At 52.9% G+C, this 20439-nt stretch overlaps 1 protein-coding gene across 1 annotated transcript in view; it reads right to left on the reverse strand.

The window, feature by feature from the left end:
* Positions 1 to 4520: 4520 nt before the first annotated feature.
* The window catches only part of MKNK1 (MAPK interacting serine/threonine kinase 1), a 46108-nt gene continuing 30189 nt past the window's right edge, over positions 4521 to 20439 (reverse strand). Inside the window, 7 exon segments of the mRNA XM_020987653.2 lie at positions 4521 to 5936; positions 7367 to 7410; positions 8024 to 8188; positions 9002 to 9070; positions 9072 to 9197; positions 10236 to 10331; positions 16194 to 16249. Of these exon segments, the coding sequence (XP_020843312.1) occupies positions 5708 to 5936; positions 7367 to 7410; positions 8024 to 8188; positions 9002 to 9070; positions 9072 to 9197; positions 10236 to 10331; positions 16194 to 16249 (785 nt within the window). The 3' untranslated portion in view covers positions 4521 to 5707.

A 20439-nucleotide genomic window follows, 5' to 3' on the forward strand; every position in this document is an offset into this window, starting at 1 on the left:
CTCAGCAATCATGGCATTCAGGCCCTTCATTTTACAACAGATGAGGCTTCTGTGGCCAGAAGGCAACCTGTCCTCATCTCTAATGTAACCCAACACCCGTTGTTACAGGACTTCCTCCTTCTTGGTCAAGATGAATGCCCTGCCCCACCTATGAGGGGCACGTGGGTAAAAGCAGAGGGGCTCCAGCTTTGACCGGTCTGCCTAAGGGATTCTTTAGGGGCACCTCCCTTGAGGTCCAGTCAAACATCAAGTCTTCTTTGAGTATCAAGTGGCTTGGGGTGTTCTTGGCACTTTGAGAGAGACTATGGAAGAGGCCAACCCCATTTCAGGTTGCTGAAGGAAAAGACTCTGGGAAGAAGCCAGCATGAAAGGAGCTGGAAGTCTCCATCACGTCCTTATTCTAGAGGCTGTAGAGAGTTTCCTCTTGGGTGAGATCAAGGGCTCTCTCTCAGTTTGGGGGCAGTTAGGTGGCGCAGTGGACAGACAATGGCATAGAATCGGGGAGACCTGAATTCAAATATGACCTCAGACACTTACTAGCTGTATGACCCTGGGCAAGTCCCTTAACCCTGTTTGCCTCCTTTTCCTGATCTGTAAAATGAACTGGAGAAGGAAATGGCAAACCACTCAGTATCTTTGCCAAGAAAACCCCAGACGGGGTCATGGAGAGTCAGACATGGCTGAAATGAATGGACAACAGCAGCAAAAATCTCACTCCCCATAGGAAAGTGCCTTCACTCTGTATTGTCTGGTATATATTCTCCTACATATGCCTTCTTTGATTTCTGCTTTGCTACCATTTGGATAAATGGACTTCTTTGCTATTCACTGTGTGTATCCATTGTGGAACTGGTATTAGGTGGGAAAGGGGTCAAGTCTTTGGAGCTCAGGGTCCCCCTTTCCCCTAAAATGACAAAGTGATCAGAAGTTAGAGGGAACTAGATCATACCCCCTAGACTAATAATATGCAAGGAAGCATTTTACCTTTTAGCTAGGTACCTTTTCTTTATGAGGAGAGTCGGGTGGCCTCTGGCCCCAATCTCCTGCTTCCCCTCCTGGTAGGAATGCAAGTATCCCTCTGAGGAGTCGTGGGCTACTCTACGCATGTGGGGCTCTCTATTGCTCTACTCACTTCAAGGCTCAGTGCGGGGGGCCACCTCCTCTGTGAAGCCTTCCCTGATTCCCCCCTCCCCAGTTGTGAGCATCTGCCCCTTCCTTAAATCACCTTGTATTTGCTGATAGCTTATCACCCATCACCCCCCCAAACACACACCTAGAGTGGAATCCCTTTGAGGGCAGGGAAGGCTTTCCCATTGCCTAGCACATAGTTGTTGCTTCATAAATTAAACTGGATGAAACTAAAGCCCAGAGCGGGGGAAGGGACTTGCCTGGGGTCACATGGGTAGCAAGAATCTAAGTCCTTTGATCCCAAATGCTCCCTGTTCTGTCCACTGTCCCACCTTGCCTTCTCTATTCTTGGAGAAGAAGACCCTTCAGCCACTGTCCAGTCTTCTCTCTCCCTTCTCCTCTATATACTTCCCAGCCCAGAAGCATCAGGCCCCAGCTCTAATTCTTAGACTTGACAGGGAAGGGGAAGCGTTCTTCAGGGGCTGAGACTTGGCCTCAGGAGAACCCCATTCTGGTCCTGCCTCTGGCCCCAGGGGCATCTGTCTGTCCAGCCTCACTGGGGCCCCAGTCTTTACACCTAGGCAAGAATACTTGCCAGCTGAGAGATGTGAAGAGGAAGGAGATTCCTCATTAGACAGGGGCTTTGCCAATGAAATTGACACTGAACGTCTATCCCAACAATGTCCTGGGTGAAAAGGGCCCCCCACTGGCCTGGCTCTGAGCAGAAGGGCAGACTCCCTTCCACATGTTGGGAATGCTCCTGCATTCATTTTACAGAGAAGGAAACCGGCTTGGGGTGTTCCTGGATCAAGTGGATAGAATGACCACTTGGGGGTAGGGTGCAGGAAGGAGGAACTGGGATTCCTCTTCAGGCCTAATTAGATGCCTCCTGAGATCTCTGCTGAAGGATTTTCTAAGGGATAGACTGGATCTGTGATTTCAGTGGTAGAGGGAGATCTCAGGAGAGGTAGGAGTCTTCAGAGACTGTGACTTGCCCAGGGTCACACAGCCTGCCTATGGCAGAGGCAGGACTTGAGCCCAGCTCTGGGGCTCTATCCATTATACCATCCTGTCTCCTAAGGGTAGCCCACCCTAATTAAACTCTACATTTCCTGGGTCCAGGAATCAGTCCTTTCTTTCCTTTGCCTGTTCTCCCTAAGTCCCCACTCAACATAACCCTTCAGGAGCTGCCCCTGGTGTCCAAGGCCCCACAATTCAGCTCTGATCCGCCTGGCCAGTCTAGTTTCATCCTGTTTCCCTTCACATCCTGGACTTTCCAGCCAACCCCCTCCCTGCTCCTGTCTGTCCCTTTGCTCCTTCTGTGGTCCTTCCTCTTCCTCCCTCCCGGGATGGGGGGGGCGCAGTGCTTCGGCGAACTTCCATCCCTTCCTTCAAGGCCAAGGCTCAGGTCCCACCTTCTCCAGAAAGCCTTCTGCCCGAGAGAAAACAATCTCTCCTTCCCCTAATTGCTCACAGGAGTCTGCCTGGACCCTCTCCTTTGTCATGGCCTCATTCTTCCTCTATCATTCGTAATTGTGCCCATGGCCTCCCCAACCCCATCACATCCTAAGCTCTTGGAGAGGAAGGGTCTGTCTGCTCTGCCCTGTCCCTGGACTCCCTTGCCCACAGTAAGTCTTTAACAACAAATGTTCCCTGAACAATGGGTCCACACCCTGCCAAGCCTGCGGTCCCTCTCTGTTCTTGGGCAGACCCCATGCAGCAGAGGACTGAGCTCAGGATGCTGGCCTCATCAGAACCTTTGGCCTAAGCGGAGGAGCTAGCTAGCCCAGACAGAGTCTGTGTAAACAGCACTGTATCCTGGTGGAAGCAGGATCGCTGGACCTCTAGTCAGGAGGCCCTAGGTTTAGATCCCAGCTTTGCTTACTAGCTGGGTGACCTTGGACTAGTTACTTTCTGGCTTGGAACCTCAGTTTCCTTCTCTGTAAAATGAATGCATACTCTTCCAGCTCTAAATCATGGTCCTCACTCTCCTCAGAGAGGGGGCGCCTCTCTCTCTCCCAGAGTGGTCATGAGGTACAAATAGAATAACGGAGGTAATGTACTTTTTATGATTTAAATCGAAATTTACATTTAATGTGTAAATTGTCAACATACAGACAGTTTTCCATTGTCTATAAAAATTCAGAGCCAAGGCAAGAGGTATTTTTGTGCCAGGTGACATCTTGGAGATAAGAGAAAGGCTGGCCTATCCCTGTCCCTGCCCTCAAGGGGTTTACATTCTAAGGGAGGAAGGTCGCCAAGGAGGGGTCAGGGTCCGGAGAAGCTCTTCCCCTCAGTTAAGTATTCGAATTCTGACAAAAAGGGATCCACGGGTGATGAGTCCCCCAAGATGCCAGTGGAAAGCCCCGAATAGACAATGGAACCCGACGGAGGAGGGCTTGGGGGTGGCATGTGCACCCGGGCGAGAGACAAATCTCATCTCACCCCCACTTCTCCCCTGGCCCCCAGCGAGGGCAGGTGCAGGGAAAGAGGCGGACAACCAGGAGGGGGATGGGGACGGCGAAAAGCTGGCGATGCTGGAGCCTGGAGAAGCCTCAGGGGGACAAGGCAGCCATCTCCATCGCCCGAGGGTTACGTGAAGGAAGGATTCCGAGTGGTAATGGCAGAGGAGGCCAATGACGGTCGACGGGAAGGAAAACTCCCTAGCACGCAGGGGGAAGGGGAAGGGGCTTCGGAGGGAAGAGTTTCCCAGCACTGGAAGCCTTCGAGCACAGGCTGGGGAAGGTAGGGAACAAATTCCCATTCATTTAATTAATGTTTAATTAGAGGTCATGTCTGCGATATTCTCAGTCCCCAGCAGAGGCTCCGAGCAGTCTGTACTCCGAGCCTAAGGGATGTGCTCACGCACTGAGGTGCTTAGGCAGTGCCTGGCTCTTAGTAGGTGCTTAAATATTTACTTGAGGATGCTCCCTCAATTCAAGGCTTGGAGAGACGTGTGCGTGCTCGAGCCGTGTGGCGCCCCCTAGCTGCTGCTCATTCAAATAGGTCTGTCCCCTCCCAGCCTGGGATGGATGCACTTTCTCATCTCTAGCCCCTTTCCCTCCAAGAGTAAGCACAGGCAGGGCCACCTCCATGGAGTCTTCCCAGCTTGATCTCCCCATCACACTCCCCACCTTGGATTACAAGGTGTGTCCCCCAGGAGAGTGCAAGCACGTGGAGGGCAGGGGCTGTGGCAGGTTCCTCCTCTGGCTCCCCGGCTTGAGTCTAGGCCTTGTACAGACATGGCAGCCAGGCTCTTAACAACCATCGGTTGAATTGAGCTAAAATTCAGGGTAATGATTAAAACAAGTGGGAGGGAAGCTACTGTGAAACATGTCCCCACCCCCCACCTCTTGGAGGGGTCTTGAACGCACCAAGGGCAATACTCCAACTATACTAAAAATAATTTTATTAAAACTACAGCTCAAAACAACACCGTCAGTGTATAAAAGTCTTAAATAGGCGTGTTCATATTTCTTAATGCTAGTCATCCATACAGCACAATATATAAAAATCCAGTGGCACCTCTGGACCTCCAGAAGGCTGATGCCAACCTACTCTGACCTACTGTGTGGCAGCAGCTCCTCCTCATTCCATGGCCTGGCCACCTCCAGCTCCAAGCCCCGCCCCCCAGCCTGACCACCCTCCCTGCCTGGATCCACATTCTTCAGGGATTCCCAAGCCAACCCTGCCTACCACAATGGTCAGGCTGAGAACTTCTCCAATCAGTTTCAAACAGATTAGCTGAGGAAGGGAGAAGCTTCAAACAAACTCCCAGGCCTGGGGAGGATAAAGAAGCCAGACTCCAGCTTCTTCTCGGGAGTGCCTGCAGGTCCACAGTGCCCGTGTACTCTCTGTGCCAGGAGAGCGCAGCTAACACTGTGTTTTCTTCTTTTTAAATGGACTTTAGCAGCAAGTACAAAGGAGGAAGAGGCTGATGCACCAGGGACAGTTCCTTCATAGCAAGACAAGACACATGCATTTCACAGGCTTGGGGACAGGCTGAAAACGGGAAGATGGATCCGATTTCTTGAACTGGAAAATCGGAACGCTGCCTCTTCTTCCACTCTTGAGCTGGAGGTGGGCACGGGGGGAGGGACTGATGTGGTGGGGGGCTCACTCGACCCTCCCTGGGAGAAGGCTGGAGAGCAGCACAGGGAAGCGTGTGTGCCATGGGTGGATGGAGCCGGGTGGGAGGGAGAGGCCTGCTGTCTGGACGGCGGCGACCACCTAAACACTTTTCAAACCTGACTCAGAGCAGCACTGGTGCTCATATTGGATTCAGGAACCAGATGAAATGACCCTCTTAGTCAAAGTGACAAGTGACTGTTATCTTTTCTGATGACAACCTCCTTGGAGAAAGCTTCATTCTCAAGGCCCCCTAGGGAATAGCAGAATTACCAGAAGGGGGAGGAGGGGGAGAAAGAGATGAATTGTGTTTGTGAGTGAGTGCAGAGCCAGAGATAGACACACTGGAGCCGAGAAGATGCTGAGGAACAGATGGCCGGGCGGCAGGAGGGTGCCCGGCCTCCCCACCTGGGAGCCATCATTGGAGGTGAGTGGATGCAGAGCGCCGCCATCAGAGGGCCTCCAGGGCAGGCTTGGGCTCTCCGTGGCGGCCGGCGTGAGCCTCGGCTCGCCGCCGTGCCAGGCGGGACTTGGAAGGCGGGGAGAGCCTGACGGAGCAGAGGCCTTCGCTCAGCGCCTGCTGCTCCTCCCCCAGCTCCTGCTCTTCATGCTGGGAGAGCTGGCGGTTCAGGGCGATGGCCTCGGCTGCAAAGAGTGTCAGGTCTTTGATGCTGCTGTTCCTGAGGAGAGAGTGGGGGGGGGGATGGCTCAGCCCATTTTCCAGCCGGACCCCGGCCTTCCCCCCTCAGCAAACACTTCTGCAGATGGATTAAAATGAGCAAACAGCTCAATAATGCAGAATGCCTCCATCCAACTGCCAAGGCCTTCCCCTGGGAGGCTGAGCAATTATCCCATGGAAGCTACCACAGGCCCAAAGCATCCCGGGAAACTGCTTCTTGTGAGCTACCTTGACTGGGCCCACTGCCTCAGGAAGCTCGTTATTGCTGGAGGGGAGGTGTCAGTGTCTTCTCCTAAGGCCTCCTTCCCAACCCAGTAACCTTCCAAGCCAAAGAGCCCACTCCCAGCCACCTCCCCCTGCTGTGTGCGGTGTCCCAGCATCAGAACGGAAGCTTCTCTCCTTGTGTCCTTGAGGACCTGCAGTGTTTGCTACACAGGAAACAATCTTTTTTTCCCTTTAATCTGTCCACTGTTTAAGGGGAAGGATGCTTGGGAATAGCCTTGAGGCATTCTGGGTTCAGTATGGGGAAAGGCCTGGCTCCACAGGTGCAGCAGCCTGCTAAGGCGGGGAGAGCAACTGGACTTGGAACCCTGGCAGGGTGACCCGGCAACTCCAGAGATGGGAGCAGCTTTGCTCGTGAGGAACAAACCAGCAGGGGGCAGGGGAGGGCAGGGCTTTCTAAGCATGACCAGCTGTATGGGGAGGGAGGCCTGAGCAGGAGGGCATCCTCGGGGTAGGGGGGCAGAGCCTCCCTGGGACCTGCAAGTCCTCCAGAGTTTGATGGAATATCAGTCTTGGACCCTAGAGTGCTACGCCCTCCGAGTCCCAGTTCCCCCAGCCATCGTGGGGCTGTGGCCCCCGGGATCACCCTGTAATCGCTTATTTTGACTTCAGCTTTGGGCTGAATTCTGGGATTTGTTTTCACAGGTTTACTGGCTATTGTCACCCTGGGGGGCAGGTCAAGAGGCCCATCTATGCACAGAGAATGTACAACCGACAGGGGTGGGGGGTCGCCCCCAAACCACACGAGGAGTTCGGGGAGCAAGGCCCCTTTGCAAGGGAAGAAGCATCCCCCCCACCCCCAGGCTAAAGGGTCCTCTAGGCCACGTTCAGCATGGAGCCCCTTCACTTGGCCCCCATAGGTCCAACACCAGGGACCTGAGGTTGAGCTGGCCTGCCCCTTGTTACCCTGAGAAGTTATCAGGACGCTAGGTCAGAGGGAAGAGAGGGGAGAAAAGCCAGGACAGGCCTGGGAGCCCAGTCAGATGGACAAGCATTTAAGAAGCACCTGCTATGTGCCAGGCGCCACACTAAGCCCTGAGGGAGGAAGGAGGAGAGCCCGGGGCTCACTGAACTTCTCGGAGGCCCTGCCCAACCTAACTCCCAGGGCCTGGGGGAGGACACAGCTCGGACCCGTCCTGGCCTCCTTACCTCTGCAGCAGCTGCGGCGTGGGCAGTCCCCTCTCCGGAGCCTGCTGAAATAGGAAGGACAGAGAGCTGCAGGGCAGCGCTGACCCTCCCTCCCCCCGGGACCTGGCTGGCACCACTGTCCTCCGGACACAGCGGAGCAAGGAGAGCCTCGATGAGCAGCCTTAGCCAGGTCGCTTCTTCTTCCTCTGAGAGCCTCAGTTTGCTCATCTATAAAATGGGTGTGATAACTTTGGTGGTATTCCCCTTCCTGGGGAGAGGAACATTCTGTAAACTGTAAAGTCCCATTTATTAACAGTGCCTCCCATTTCATAGTGTTTTCCTTACAACCACCCTGGGAAGGAGAATAGTGCAAGCATTAGCACCCCATTTTACTGATGAGGAAACTGAGGCTCAGAGGTGTTAATTTGCTCAAGGACTCTCTAGAGTCAAAATCAGAAAGTGACAGGACTTAGAGCAAAAAAGGATCTCAGTGGTCATCGAGTCCACTTCCCTTTTTATGGATGGAGAAACTGAGACCCACAGGCAAAGGAACTTACTCAAGGCCACACAGCTAGAAAGTGGGAGAGTCGGCACTCGAACCCGGGCTCGGCCACAGTGGGGGCAGCACCCACACCCCTTCCACTTTCTGGCCGGGGCTCGGGCCGCCCGGATACTCACCCCCTGCACCCACGGGTGCTGCAGGACCTGGGCGGCGCTGAGCCTCTGCTTGGCATCACGCACGAGAAGCCTGGAGATCAGGTCTTTGGCCTCCGGAGATATGTGTGCCCAGTCCTTCTCCGGAAACTCGTACTTGCCCTCCTGAATGCTCTCAAAAAGCCTGTCCTGGGGAGAGAAAGATCGGTCACCTTCACGATGGGATGCTCCAGCCCGTCTCTCCTGCTCCTGCCTCTGCTCCGGACTCCCTGGAATCAACCCTGGGCTGACCTCTCACTTCTCTGGGCCTCAGTTTCCCCAGGTGCAGAATGACGAGGGGGAGCTGGGGTCCCTGCGCTGTTCTGGGGAGCCCTGAGTAGAGCCTCTATGAAATGACTTCTGCACCCTCTAAAATATCAAATACAACTGTGATGAGAGGTACTGAGGAGACAGGGTAGTGAAGGGTAAAAGATGTGGAGTCAGGAAGGCCAGAGTTCAAATTCACCTCTGACACTTACTGTGTGACCCTGTGACAGTCACTTGGCCCCTCTTGGCCTCAGTTTCTTCATCTGCAAAGTGGGGATCACAATGGCACCTCCCTCCCAGGGTAGGGGAGAGGATCAAATGTGATAATGTGAGAGAAGTTTAGAAATGCCAACTATGACAATGATGAATCTGTTGTCATCTCACCTCCCCCCCTTAGATGGGCAGGAGCTGTCGTCTGGCTTTCTTTGGACCCCCAGTGCAAGCTCAGGGCCTGGCACACAGTAGGAGCTTAATCAGTGCTGGCTGAGCGCTCCTCCGTGCTTTTTTCTATTCTTATTTCGCACCACTCTGACACCTCAAGGGCACACGGGGCTCACGCCTGCCCTGGCCCCAGCCCGCCCTAGATGCCAGGGAGGCTCATTAGCTCGTCCAGGCCTGGCTGCCACACCTCTCCCTCCTACAGCATTCTGGAGTCTGGAGGCGGCTGCAGCAGGAGCCTCAGGCGGCGGGCCTCACCTGGCAGACACGGCACACCTCTCCCCGGTCCCAGCCGCAGTCGGTGCCACAGTGACCCACGAAGGGGGGGGTAGCCACTGAGCATGATGTAGAGAACCACCCCCAGGCTCCACAGGTCGCAGCGCTTGTCGTAGAAGGTGGCTTCTTCGGTGAACACTTCGACCACCTCGGGAGCCATGTACTCGGCTGAGCCGCACTGGAGGGAGAAGGGGGAGATGCGGGGAGAGCTATGAGCATGTCTTGAGCCCCTACTGCACACAGAACATACAGAGAACACGCCTGACATCCTGGAAGTGTGCCGCGGGCACCAAATCCTGCCTCCAAGTACCCGCTGCCCAGTGGTCAGCAGCGCAGACTCTCACGGCTACAGGGATTCCCAGGAGAACCCGGCTGAGAGGAGCCTCCCCTCCGGCCCCTGGAGGACAGGCCCACCACCTCTGCCAGCAGTCATGCTGGGAAGGTCTTCCTGACATCAAAAGTACATTTCTTTGGGCAGCCAAATGGCACAGTGGATAGTGGTAGTCCAGAAAAACCAGACTTCTTGGAGCTCTCCATGGGACCTTGCCTTCTCACGTCACTGACTAAGCCCTCTTCCTGGACCATCTTCCCTCCTGGCTCCCCCTCGGAGAATCCTTCCCTTCCTCCCCTTCTCCCCTCTCTCACTTCTGCTCACCTAGCGCGGTAGGTGTTTTAAAATGCTTGCTCACCACTGATCTTCACACCCTTAGCCGGCTCCCTTGGGATCGGGGGGTGGGGGGGTGTGGAGGCAGGAGGTGGCTATGGCTGGCAGCCCAAGCTAAGGGGTGTGGTTGGCCCTGCAGGCCGGCGGCTCCCCCTCTGAAGGAGGGGGTGCCCAGCCTCCGTAAGCTCCCTGAAGCCAGGGGCCGCCTTTCTTTTTGCTTGTAGTTGCATTCCCAGCCCTTAGCATGGAGCCTGGCACACAGCAAGGACTTAATAAATGCTTGTGGACTGACTGAGAGCCTGGAATGCTTTATTTCATAGGTATCAAGGAGGCCCGGGAGGCTAGCCTCATTAGAATAGGACTCCCCCCAAAAGAACTCCTGGGCCTAGAAGACACTGGAAGGAGAGAATGAGGAGACATGGGGCTGGGCGGTCCCTGCCTTTGTCTCGGCAGCCTCTTGCCTGGAGGGTGCTCCCTGAAGGCGGCTGTAGTCTGGGACGGGGTAAAGGGTGATGGGATCCTCGGCCAGGGCCTGGCGTCCAGAATACTTACCGGTGTAGTCAGCTCTGGCGTGGTGATGGGGGTGCACGAATTGTTCAGCTTCACGCCGCTGCCCAGGTCAAAGTCGCAGATCTTCACTGGGGACACCTGGAACGGACCCAGAGTGCAAACACACAGCTGACTGATGTCCAGGTTACAGCAACCACTGACTCAGTGTGGCCTGACTGGAGACAGAGACAGCCTGGTGCTGTGCCCAGGGCCCACCCTCCCAGAGCTCCCAGCCTATGGAAACTTCTCCAGTGAACTCACGCTAAGCCCTTGGTTTGGACTGCTGTCTCCACAGAGCTGGCCCGGCCACAGGCAGGGTGGGGCTGCCCAGACCCACATGGTGTCCCAAGATCAGGCTCAGTCCTCTCAGCTCCCCTAGGTCCTTCCTCAGAGGAGTCTTGCTAACCACAGCCAGGATGCATTTCCCAGTGGGGGGTTCTGGTCCTGCCCGGAAGTTAGCTGTTCCCAGGAGTCACAGAACCATAAAAGGCTAGTGCTGGGAGGGAATGGGGGGAGAGATGTGCCCAAGGTCACACAGCTAAGAGCCAGAAGAGCTTGCCTGTGACCGATGCCACCTGAGTTTGGCTTCCTCTGCGCCCCTGAGCTCAGCACCATCACTTTCCCACAGAAAAACCCATCACTACTAGTTACTAAGGCCAATCCCACCTCGTCCTCCATCCCATTCTCTTCTATCTCTGCCAGGGCCAGGATCTAGAAGTCACCACCTTTCTCATGAACCTTTAATTCCCTCACTGATGTGTCCACAAACACAGACAGGTTTGCTTAATCCTAAAAATCCTTCCCTAGACCATTCCAATCATCTACCTCTGGTCCTCTTTCTCTCCTCCCTCTTGCTGCCAAACTCTTCTACTGGGAGAACTGGCCTGGAAGTGGCACCTCCACATCCCCTGGCCACCATATCCACCAGTTGACTGGACATATTCTGACCGCCACTTCCTCAGCAGATCCTTTCTTTCCAGGCCTCACACCCCACGAGCCCTCTTGCAGGTCTGGACACTGCTGATTCCCTTTGCATCATAACAAAGATCACAGTGAGAGATGGAAGGGACTGCCCAGTCCAACCCACACACCAATGGAATTCCCTCCCCTAAAACACCCTGGACCAGTAGTCCTCTGGCCTCTGCCTGACTCTTCAAAGGAGGGGCAGCCCATTCCCCAGTGGGGTGAGACATCAGATGTAAAGCTATATCAACCCTAACCCAAGCAGGCAAACATGATCATGCAGGCATCATTCAGATTTAGTGGGATGGAATCCACAACTTGACATGGCTCTGGAAAGGTCGACCTCATTTAAAGGGGACAAAAAAGCCAGACTGAAAAACTAGACTTATGTGGGGAACCCCGAAACTCGAGAGGCCAAAGACTGGAAGAGAACTGAGAGAGATCAATGGGAGAGAAACCAGAAGCAATAGTTCCGTGGGGCGGATCACTGGCTGTGCCTAAAGGCAGGATGTGGGCGTGATGGGAGATGGGGCAGTCTGGCCCTCTGTGCGGTCCTCTCTTTGCACAAGAACATCCTGCCTTTCCTTAATCTCATCTTTAAAAAGCTGGGGGTCCCGCTCTCTGGATCCGAGCCTGACCGACGAGGAGGAAGCTGCTCCTGCAGGGGAAAGGATGGCATGCCTCGGGAGGGAAGCGGCCATGGCCCAGGAGAGGAAATTCAGGCAAAGGCTGACCCAGACCCTCCCTACGTCTTGGGAGAATAGATTTTTTCCAAAGGTTCAGAGAAAGGAGAGACAGGATCCCACAACCAAAAATAAAAATCAAGAATGTAATCCTGATGATATAAAGTGAATAATTCTGAGAAGGACGACGGGCAGCTGTCTACAGAGAAGGATGTGGATGTGCACTGACCTCACCCACTGACCTCAAAAAGCCACATCCTGGGGAAGAGCACACGCGTCAGAGTCAAAAAGCAGGACCACACGGGAAGGAGAAAGCATGATGGTCTGGAGGCAGGGGGCCTGGGTTCCACTCCTGCCTTAGCTATTTCTATAGCCTGTGTGACCACAGGCGTGTTACTCCTCTCTGGCCTCAGAAGGCCCGGGTCACACAGACAACGAAACCAAGAGTGCCTAATGAATGCTTCTTCCCTATGTACTAATGATGTAAATGAAGACCAGAAAAGACATCAGAATTCAAATCCAATGCACTATAGCTGCTGCAGGGTTCAGAGGACAGATGTTGGAACGAGCATTCTTCCTTCCCCTGTTAAGAAACAGCAAACTATACGTGAAACGCATCTGTTCCACTGGTCCCAATCACTTGCCTTAACATGTGGTTGATTTGTCTTTTAGGGAAAGTTGGTCAAGACAGAGGTTGACAAAATACACCAAGGAAACATTTTTAAAACAAAGCCCCACAAAGGAGGCAGGAGCTAAGGCAGGTAATCAATGGAGGTTACAGACAACAGAGTGACTCAGAAGGCCTAGGAGAAGCCCGCTGAAAAGCCCAGAGAGCAACAGGGCTCAGGGAGAGAGGCTGGAGGCCTGGCTCTAATCCTACCTCAGGCATTTATCAGCTCTGTGATCCTGGGCAAGGCACACGACCTCATAAAATGGTGCCAAGAGTCCTTAAAACGCCCACTTTGGAAAAGTAACATGGAAACCCTTAAGGTGCTCTCTAAGTGGGAATCATACAACTATTGTTGCCCCATTGGACACAAGAGGAGGAGCTCAAACAGCAGCTGGGATGGACCTTGGAGCCCCTGAGCCAAACCCCTCATTTCATGGAGGAGCCGAGGCCTATGGAGGGGGCACACCCAAGATCCCACAGGGAATGTAACAAAGCATGGAGAGAAGGCAGAACCACTCAACTCTCATTCTTTGTCTCTTTTTTCTGCCAAAGAGAACAATCTTTTTTTTTTTTAAAGATTTAAGCCTAGGACTTTATTTATTTTGGAGGCAATTGGGGTTAAGTGACCTGCCCAGGGTCACACATCTAGTAAGTGTCTGAGGCCACATCTGAACTCAGAGCAGAAAGGTCAAAATAAAAATGGCTAACGGGGAACATGAAAACCAAGTAAAGATAATGAGAGAGAGCACCTCGCTGCCCTTGAAGCATTCAAGCTACAAGGCCCAGATCACTACATTACAGGGAGCTGAAAGAACTGGTGAATGGGACAGCTGAGCCACTGCCAATGATCTCTGAAAGTTGTTCTCCCCCAACTGATAAATGGTCAAAGGATATGAACAATTCTCAAAATAGCAAACTATTAACAACCATGTGCAGGGATGCTCCAGATCACTGATAAGAAGAGAAATGCAAAGCAAAACAATCTGAAGTTTCACCTCACTCCCTGCAAACCGGCAAAGGCGACAAAAGACGGGAACAGTCGGTGAGGGAGGGGTTGTGGAAGACAGGCGTGCAGGTGCATTGTTGGCGGAGCTGTGAATCAATGCCACCGTTTTGGGAAGCAATCTGCAATTACACAAAGGAAGTAACTAAAACGTCCAGAGATTTTATTACTGGGCATGCATCCCAAGATGGTCATTGATAAGAAGAAAGTCCCCAAAAGCACCAAAATATTCAAAGCAACACTTTTTGTGACAGCAGAGAACTTGAAACAGAGCAGATGCTCATTTACTAGGGAGCTGCTAAACAAAGTATGGAACAGGAACGGAACGGAATCTTCCTCTTACTGTGCTGTAAGAGAAAATAGCTGTGACGAATACAGAGAAGCCTGGAAAAATGGGCACAACTTGATGCAAAGTGAAGGAATACATGAAGTAGCACCAGGAAGACAATCTATTCAATGATGTAGCAAAACGACAAACATCCTGACAGGCCTCAAGGGAGAGACAGAAAAGATTGCCTCTGCCCATCCTTCCTGGAGGTGGAAGGTCCATGGAGAGGGGTGGTCTATGGACAGGAGGGGAGGGTCGATAAGAGGTGGGGTCTATGGAGAGGAGGGACACTGCTCTGATTTTTTCAGACTTTTTTTGATGCACTGATTGGTTTTGCTGATTCTTTTTTCTCTTCCTCTTTTTCTTTAAAAAACATCTGTTAGGAGGATTGGCTCTCTGGGAGGAGGGAAGAGAAAGGATATTGGGAGAAATTCTGGTGATGTAAAAAATAAGATATCAATAAACTGTTATTTTTTTAAAAAGAGATCATGATAGGCTAGAACAGGAGTGGGGAACCTATGGCCTCGTGGAGTTTGGATTCATCAAAGGGCTGCACTTGAGGACCCTGGGGGCCACATGTGGCCTCGAGGCTGCAGGTCCCCCACCCCTGGACTAGAACATTGGGCCAAGCTGAGTTAGATGAAACCTACTGGGGATAAAGGTAAAGTTTTACATGTGGGTTCAAAAAACTGATTTCCCAAATACAAGCTAGGGGAGGCACAGCCAGATATTGGGGCATCTCAGTCTGGGGATTTTAGTGACCACGAGCTCAGTACACGTCACTGCTGTGGGGTGGCAGCCCCAAACATAAACGTGACCATAGGCCGAACTGCAGGAACACACAAGTCAGGGAGGAGAGAGGCCCACTGGAGTGCTGGGCTCAGCCCTAGGCACCAAGAGTCACAAAAGGCCAGTGAACATCCCTGGGAGGGCAACCGGGAAAGCAGGCCACATGAGGACCTGCTGAAGGAAGCAGGGATGTTTGGCCTGGAAAAGAAAAGGCTTAAAGGGGCAGCCAGGTGGTGCAGTGCATAGAGCACTGGCCCTGAGGTCAGGAGGACCTGAGTTCAAATCCAGCCCAGGGGCAGCCAGGTGGTGTAGTGGATAGAGCCCTGGCCCTGAAGTCAGGAGGACCTGAGTTCAAACACCTGACACTTAGTAGCTGCGTGACCCTGGGCAAGTCAGTTAACCCCAATTGCCTTAAAAAAAAAGGCTTAAAGGTTTGTGGGATTGCTCTTCAAATATCAGAGGCAGGAAGCCAAGTGTTCTGTTTGGCCCCAAAGGGCAAAATTAGGAGTCACTGGTGACAACTACAAGAACACAGATTTCAGTTCAAAACAAGGGAAATCTTCACCTCAAGCAAGAGGTAGGGTGGGGTCACAGAAGGTGAGAGGGCCTCAGTTTCTCCACCTGTAAATTGAGAGGCTTGGACCAGGCAATCTCCACGTTCACTTCCAGCTCTTGTGAGCTAATACTAGGGTCCTGATCTGGATCCGGATTCTCCTAGTTAAGCACTTAAAACGGGAATGGGCTGCCTGGGGAGGTGGTGAATCTGCCATCCCAGAAGCAGAAGCTGAATAACCCACCTGACGACAGGATTCAGGCTACCAACAAAGGCTGGACCAGCCCTTGGACCTCCAACCTGGGTCTGCAATTCTATGCTCCTGATTTTTAGCCTCTAAATTACAGGCATGAATTGAAAGCAATACTCTTTGGAACTAGGACTTAAGTAGAAGAAACATGCGCGGATTTGTCATTCTTTGCTGCTGTAATTAGATGGTACTTTCAGGTTTGCAAGCACTTCATTTACCTCCTGGGAAGGAGGTCATTCAGTAGTATCACCCCCATATTACAGATGAAGAAACTGAGGCTAAGAGCCTCACCAGCTGTCACGCAGCTAACGCTAGAGACAGGCCTAGAACTGGGGTCTCGTGGTGCAGGGGCAGGGCTTTTTCTATTCCACAATATGCCCCTAGTGCTATGTCTGGTACCATAAACACACAGGGAAATGCTTATGCCAAACTGAGGCTTTCCTTCCAGAAGGAATCTGTGAAGGGTTCCAATGCTGGCCACCTCAGAGAGCATTTATTTTGTGCAGATTAAACATATTTTAAAAACTCAATAAGTTATCAAGCTCGCCTCACCACTGCTGAGAGTGAGCACGGGACACACACATTCAGGAATGCTGAGAGATTAACCCTTTGGGGTCCAGCCACATGGCTGGTGAGCGAGCTTGCTCGCAGCTAGCACTCTCCCCAAGATGCAGGGCCAGTGGCGGGCTCCCCCCACCCCAGCATCGATGGCCCCTGAGTACCTCTGAGGGAGATTCACACAGTATGTTCTCTGGCTTCAGATCTCGGTGAGCGATGCCTAAAATGAGGGGACGGAAAGAAATGGTTAAAACACAATTATTAGACATTCCACACACAATTGATTTTTTTCAAATGCTGCTGCTCACAGATTAATTCCCAATTATGGTACATTAAAAAATTAACGAGCTGCAGGAGACAGAAGTAAGCAGGGCCACGGGGAGGGCCCTGCCGACTCGGGAGCCTGCGGAAGCTAGGCCGTGAGTCAAACGACTTCAAGCCACCCGCCTCTCAGCGGTGCCGCAAGGGAGGATAGACTGAGGGCAGTGAAGAGCCCAGTAGCCCCCCAGCGTTCCACCCAGCAGTGCAGGAATAATTAGGTCCTCATTTAGGAGGGTCTCGGGGTGGGGGGGACTTGCACCGCTTTACCTCATTTCTTCTCATGCGGCCACAATGAAAGCTTTCTGCCACACAGGATGCCCTGAATTTCCAGTGGACCAAGTGTTAACAAGGCTCCTGATGCTTGCCTGATTCCCCCGCCCTCCTCTGGCTGCAGAACAAATGGGCTGTTTGGGGGTTAGGGCACCTGAGGGATGAGGGGGAGATAGAAAGCTCTCCTGCTGTCCTCAGAGGGGACCTCCAGGGCACAGAACCACGACCTTTCTTTCCTGTGGGAGCTCCTGGTGTTAAGCGTGGTCCTTGGTGGCCAGAGGCACCTGGGAAGTGGGGGGGGGGCTGACTCCAGCTCAGAAAGAGAAGGTGAGCTCTACACTTCCCCAGACAAGAGTCAAATAAAACCCCAGAATCGGCATGGCAGGGGTCTCAGTGGCCTCCCGGTCTACAGCAGAGATGGTGGGCAGGAGACCCAGCGACAGCCAGCTTGTTATCACTGTCACAGAAGTCAACTGGAAATACTAGCTTCCCTCTCACAGAAGTTCCTACAGGCTCAGCTCTGGGCATCACAACTTTTCAGAAACTGCTGCTTCCAACAAGCGCCCCCCAGCACGCCTGACGGTGCTTCTCAGCAGGAAGCTCTGCTGTTACTTCATCCAAGTCTCTTAATTGAATGAAAACCCACAGCAACCAAATTCCAATTTGCCCAAATGGAGCCAGGCAACCACCGGTGCTCTTTCCCATTACGGCTAATGTTTCCAAAGGTGGCCGGGGGTGCCTCTCGCCTCCGACTTCCCAGGGCCAGGCGACAGGCCAGGGACCCCCGGCCCGGAAGCGTCGAGAACCGCCGGACGCCAGCCCGCCTTCTCCCGATTTCCCAGAGGTTCCGCCGCACAGTGGCCGCTATGTGAAAAGTACAGACTTGTTTCCAGGCTGACCGTTGAGGTCCCATCCATCTTGGCAGAGCAAAGTTATTCATCAAACCACGAGGTTCAGTCGGCAATCGTTTTTCAGCCACTTGGAGGACCGTGTGATGGAGCAGGCCGGGGGTGGGGGAGCAAGCATCCCTGAGATGCTCGTGGCCCCTAGGCCCCCCCAGCACACACCTGGAAGCTGGCCAGAGCCCAGCCCCCCTCTACGAGGGATGTCCAGGAGGCGTGACCCACTTTTGCAATCTACAGTGGCAGGTGGGGAGACGTTGTAAATCTTTGTCAGGCAGGTGTTACCTGCACACATCCTAGCCTTCAGACGCGGAGCCTCCACCATTCATCACACCCTGCCATGCATCAGACACCCGACGCTCCCGAGAACTCTCCTCCCAGGTGCAAATCCTGCCCCCAACCATCACACCTGTCTGAGGGAGGATTGTGAGTTGGTGATGGGAAGACACAGACAAACACAAGGAGGAAAGAAAGGAAAATGCATAGTCTGGAAGCATGACTGTGTGTGTGCACACACGTGTGATGTATCACACAGCAGACCTGCAGGGGACATGAGCATGTGTGTACACATGTATGTCACATGGCAGACTTCTGCAGGGCTCATGACTGTGTGTGCACACATGTGCACGCCACACAGCAGACCTCTGCAGGGAGAGTGGTTGTATATGTATGTGTACACACAGGGAGCATAGCTGCATGTGTATGTGCACACACGTGTGATGTATCACACCTGCAGGGAACATGACTGTGTGCACACATGTGCATGTTACACAGCAGACCTCTGCAGGGAACACGGTTGTGTGTGTGCACACATTTGTGATGTATCACATGGCAGACCTGCAGGGAGCACGATTGTTTGTGTGTATGTGTGCACTCACGTGTATGATGCATCACATGGCAGATCTCTGCAGGGAGCACGACCGTGTATGTCTGCGCGTGTGTGCTCACGTGGGTGACGTATCACATGGCCGACCTGCGGGAGCATGACTGTGTGTGCACACACATATCGCAGAGCAGACCTCTGCAGTGGGACATCTTGGCTTTAAAAACAAACTCTGGCTAAGATCCATAGTACACACTCCAGTCTTTGCCAGTAGAGCAGTGTCTGTACCTCTCTTAGACACTTCTACATTACTTTGTACAATAGGTATTTTTATATTTATCATTATTAGAGGTATTTTTCCCCCTATAATTCCAAGGAGCTAGGGGTGGAGTCAGGAAGACCCGAGTTCAAATCCCACCTCACATTTCCTTGGTGTGACCTTGGACAAAAGTCATTTAACTTTTGTTTGCCTCAGTTTCCTCAACTGTAAGAGTCCCTACCTCGCAGGGTTATTGCAAAGATCAGAAGAGATGATCTTTGTAAAGCTCTCAGGACGGTGCCAGGCACACGGTAGGCTCTTGATGCCTGTTTCTTTTCCCTACTTGGTTATAAGGTTCCATGAGGGCAGGACCATGTCCCACTCTGTTATAATTACACCTGCCCCCAGGGCCTGGCAAAGGCAGCTGCCCTCCCTCATTGAAGGGCTCAGTGTTTGTGGAACTGAACGACTTTTGAATTCTCCCTGCTAATTCACTGAAAAAAAGCCTTTCACCTTGACTGAGCCCAGGAGAATGTTTGAAGTCCAAGATGTGTAACATGCAAACATGTCTGGAAACGGCCACACAATCCCCCAAAGCCTCTGTGGGGCTCTTGCACAATTGTTTCAGTGAAAGGCAGAGGACAAAAGCAGTCATCGTGGGCTTGCTAACTGTTCTTTCCTGCTGCTGCTGTTACGGCCCAGGCTCAGCCATCCTCCCCCAGTGCTCGTGAGCACACACACCTCAGACCCGACATTCCCAAAAGAACACACATGTACACACACACACACACACACACACACACACACTCTCTCTCTCTCTCTCTCTCTCTCTCTCTCTCTCTCAGGAGTGAAGTCTCAGGACACAAAGCATTTCTTTGTCTGGATTTCACCTCCCATGGATATGCGTGTGAGCATGCACACCGCACCCCACCCCCCACCCATAACACATTCATACACACCTACATTGTGTGTTATTCGCTCCTACAGAGCCACGGGTCTGTGTTCTCAACCTCTTTATCTCGCCCACAAGAGGTGCTTTCATGGAAGGCAGTGGGATGGTGGTGGCACGGCAGGAGGCCGAGGCACCCCAGGAAGACTGCAAGGATGCCTTGCACTAAGTCTGACCCCAGCCCCGCCTCTGCTGCCTGGGTGACCTTGGCCAAGCCAATGAACTTTTCTAGACCTCGGTATCTTCGAAGATGATGCTGCTGACATACACTCCCACATAAAAGTAGCCACAGGCAAACACCTTTGTTGACCAGAAAGTTTACGAAGGGAATAGAAGCCATTTTAAAAACAGAAATCTATTGAATGGAAACTATCTACCCACACACGTGAATGATAAGTCTACTACTGATCCAAGCCCAGGATACGTCTGTATGTTAGGATGCAAGAAAGCATTAGATGCTAAGTGTGCATACACAGACTATCGGCGATTTTTAACTTGGCATACTCTTCAGAATGAATCCGCGTGGGCCTCTACACAGATGCCTGCAGGCTTGTGCATACACACACCCATTTACAGGGGGTCCCAGCACATACACACACACACCCAACCCCCGGGTGGGGAGGGGGGCACTGATGCACAGAGCATCTGCCTAGCTGGGGGTGGGACCCACAACAAGAGTCTGAGAAAGTCAGGCCCAGAGCCCCAGCTGTACCAATCCTCTCGGTTCAATCACTTTTTAAGAATGAACAGGTGATGGCTAGCCCCAGCTACTGAAAGTGAGCAGGGGGCTAGCCAAGACACCTCACTGACAGAGGGCTTCGGGAAGGGGGACAGCTGCTCACCGGGGCATGCAGTAGGAGGGAGTCATCTTATGACCCCTGACATA

This window comes from Phascolarctos cinereus, unplaced genomic scaffold, assembly GCF_003287225.1.
Source record: "Phascolarctos cinereus isolate Bilbo 61053 unplaced genomic scaffold, phaCin_HiC Scaffold_5;HRSCAF=322, whole genome shotgun sequence".
Taxonomy (NCBI): Eukaryota; Metazoa; Chordata; class Mammalia; order Diprotodontia; family Phascolarctidae; genus Phascolarctos; species Phascolarctos cinereus.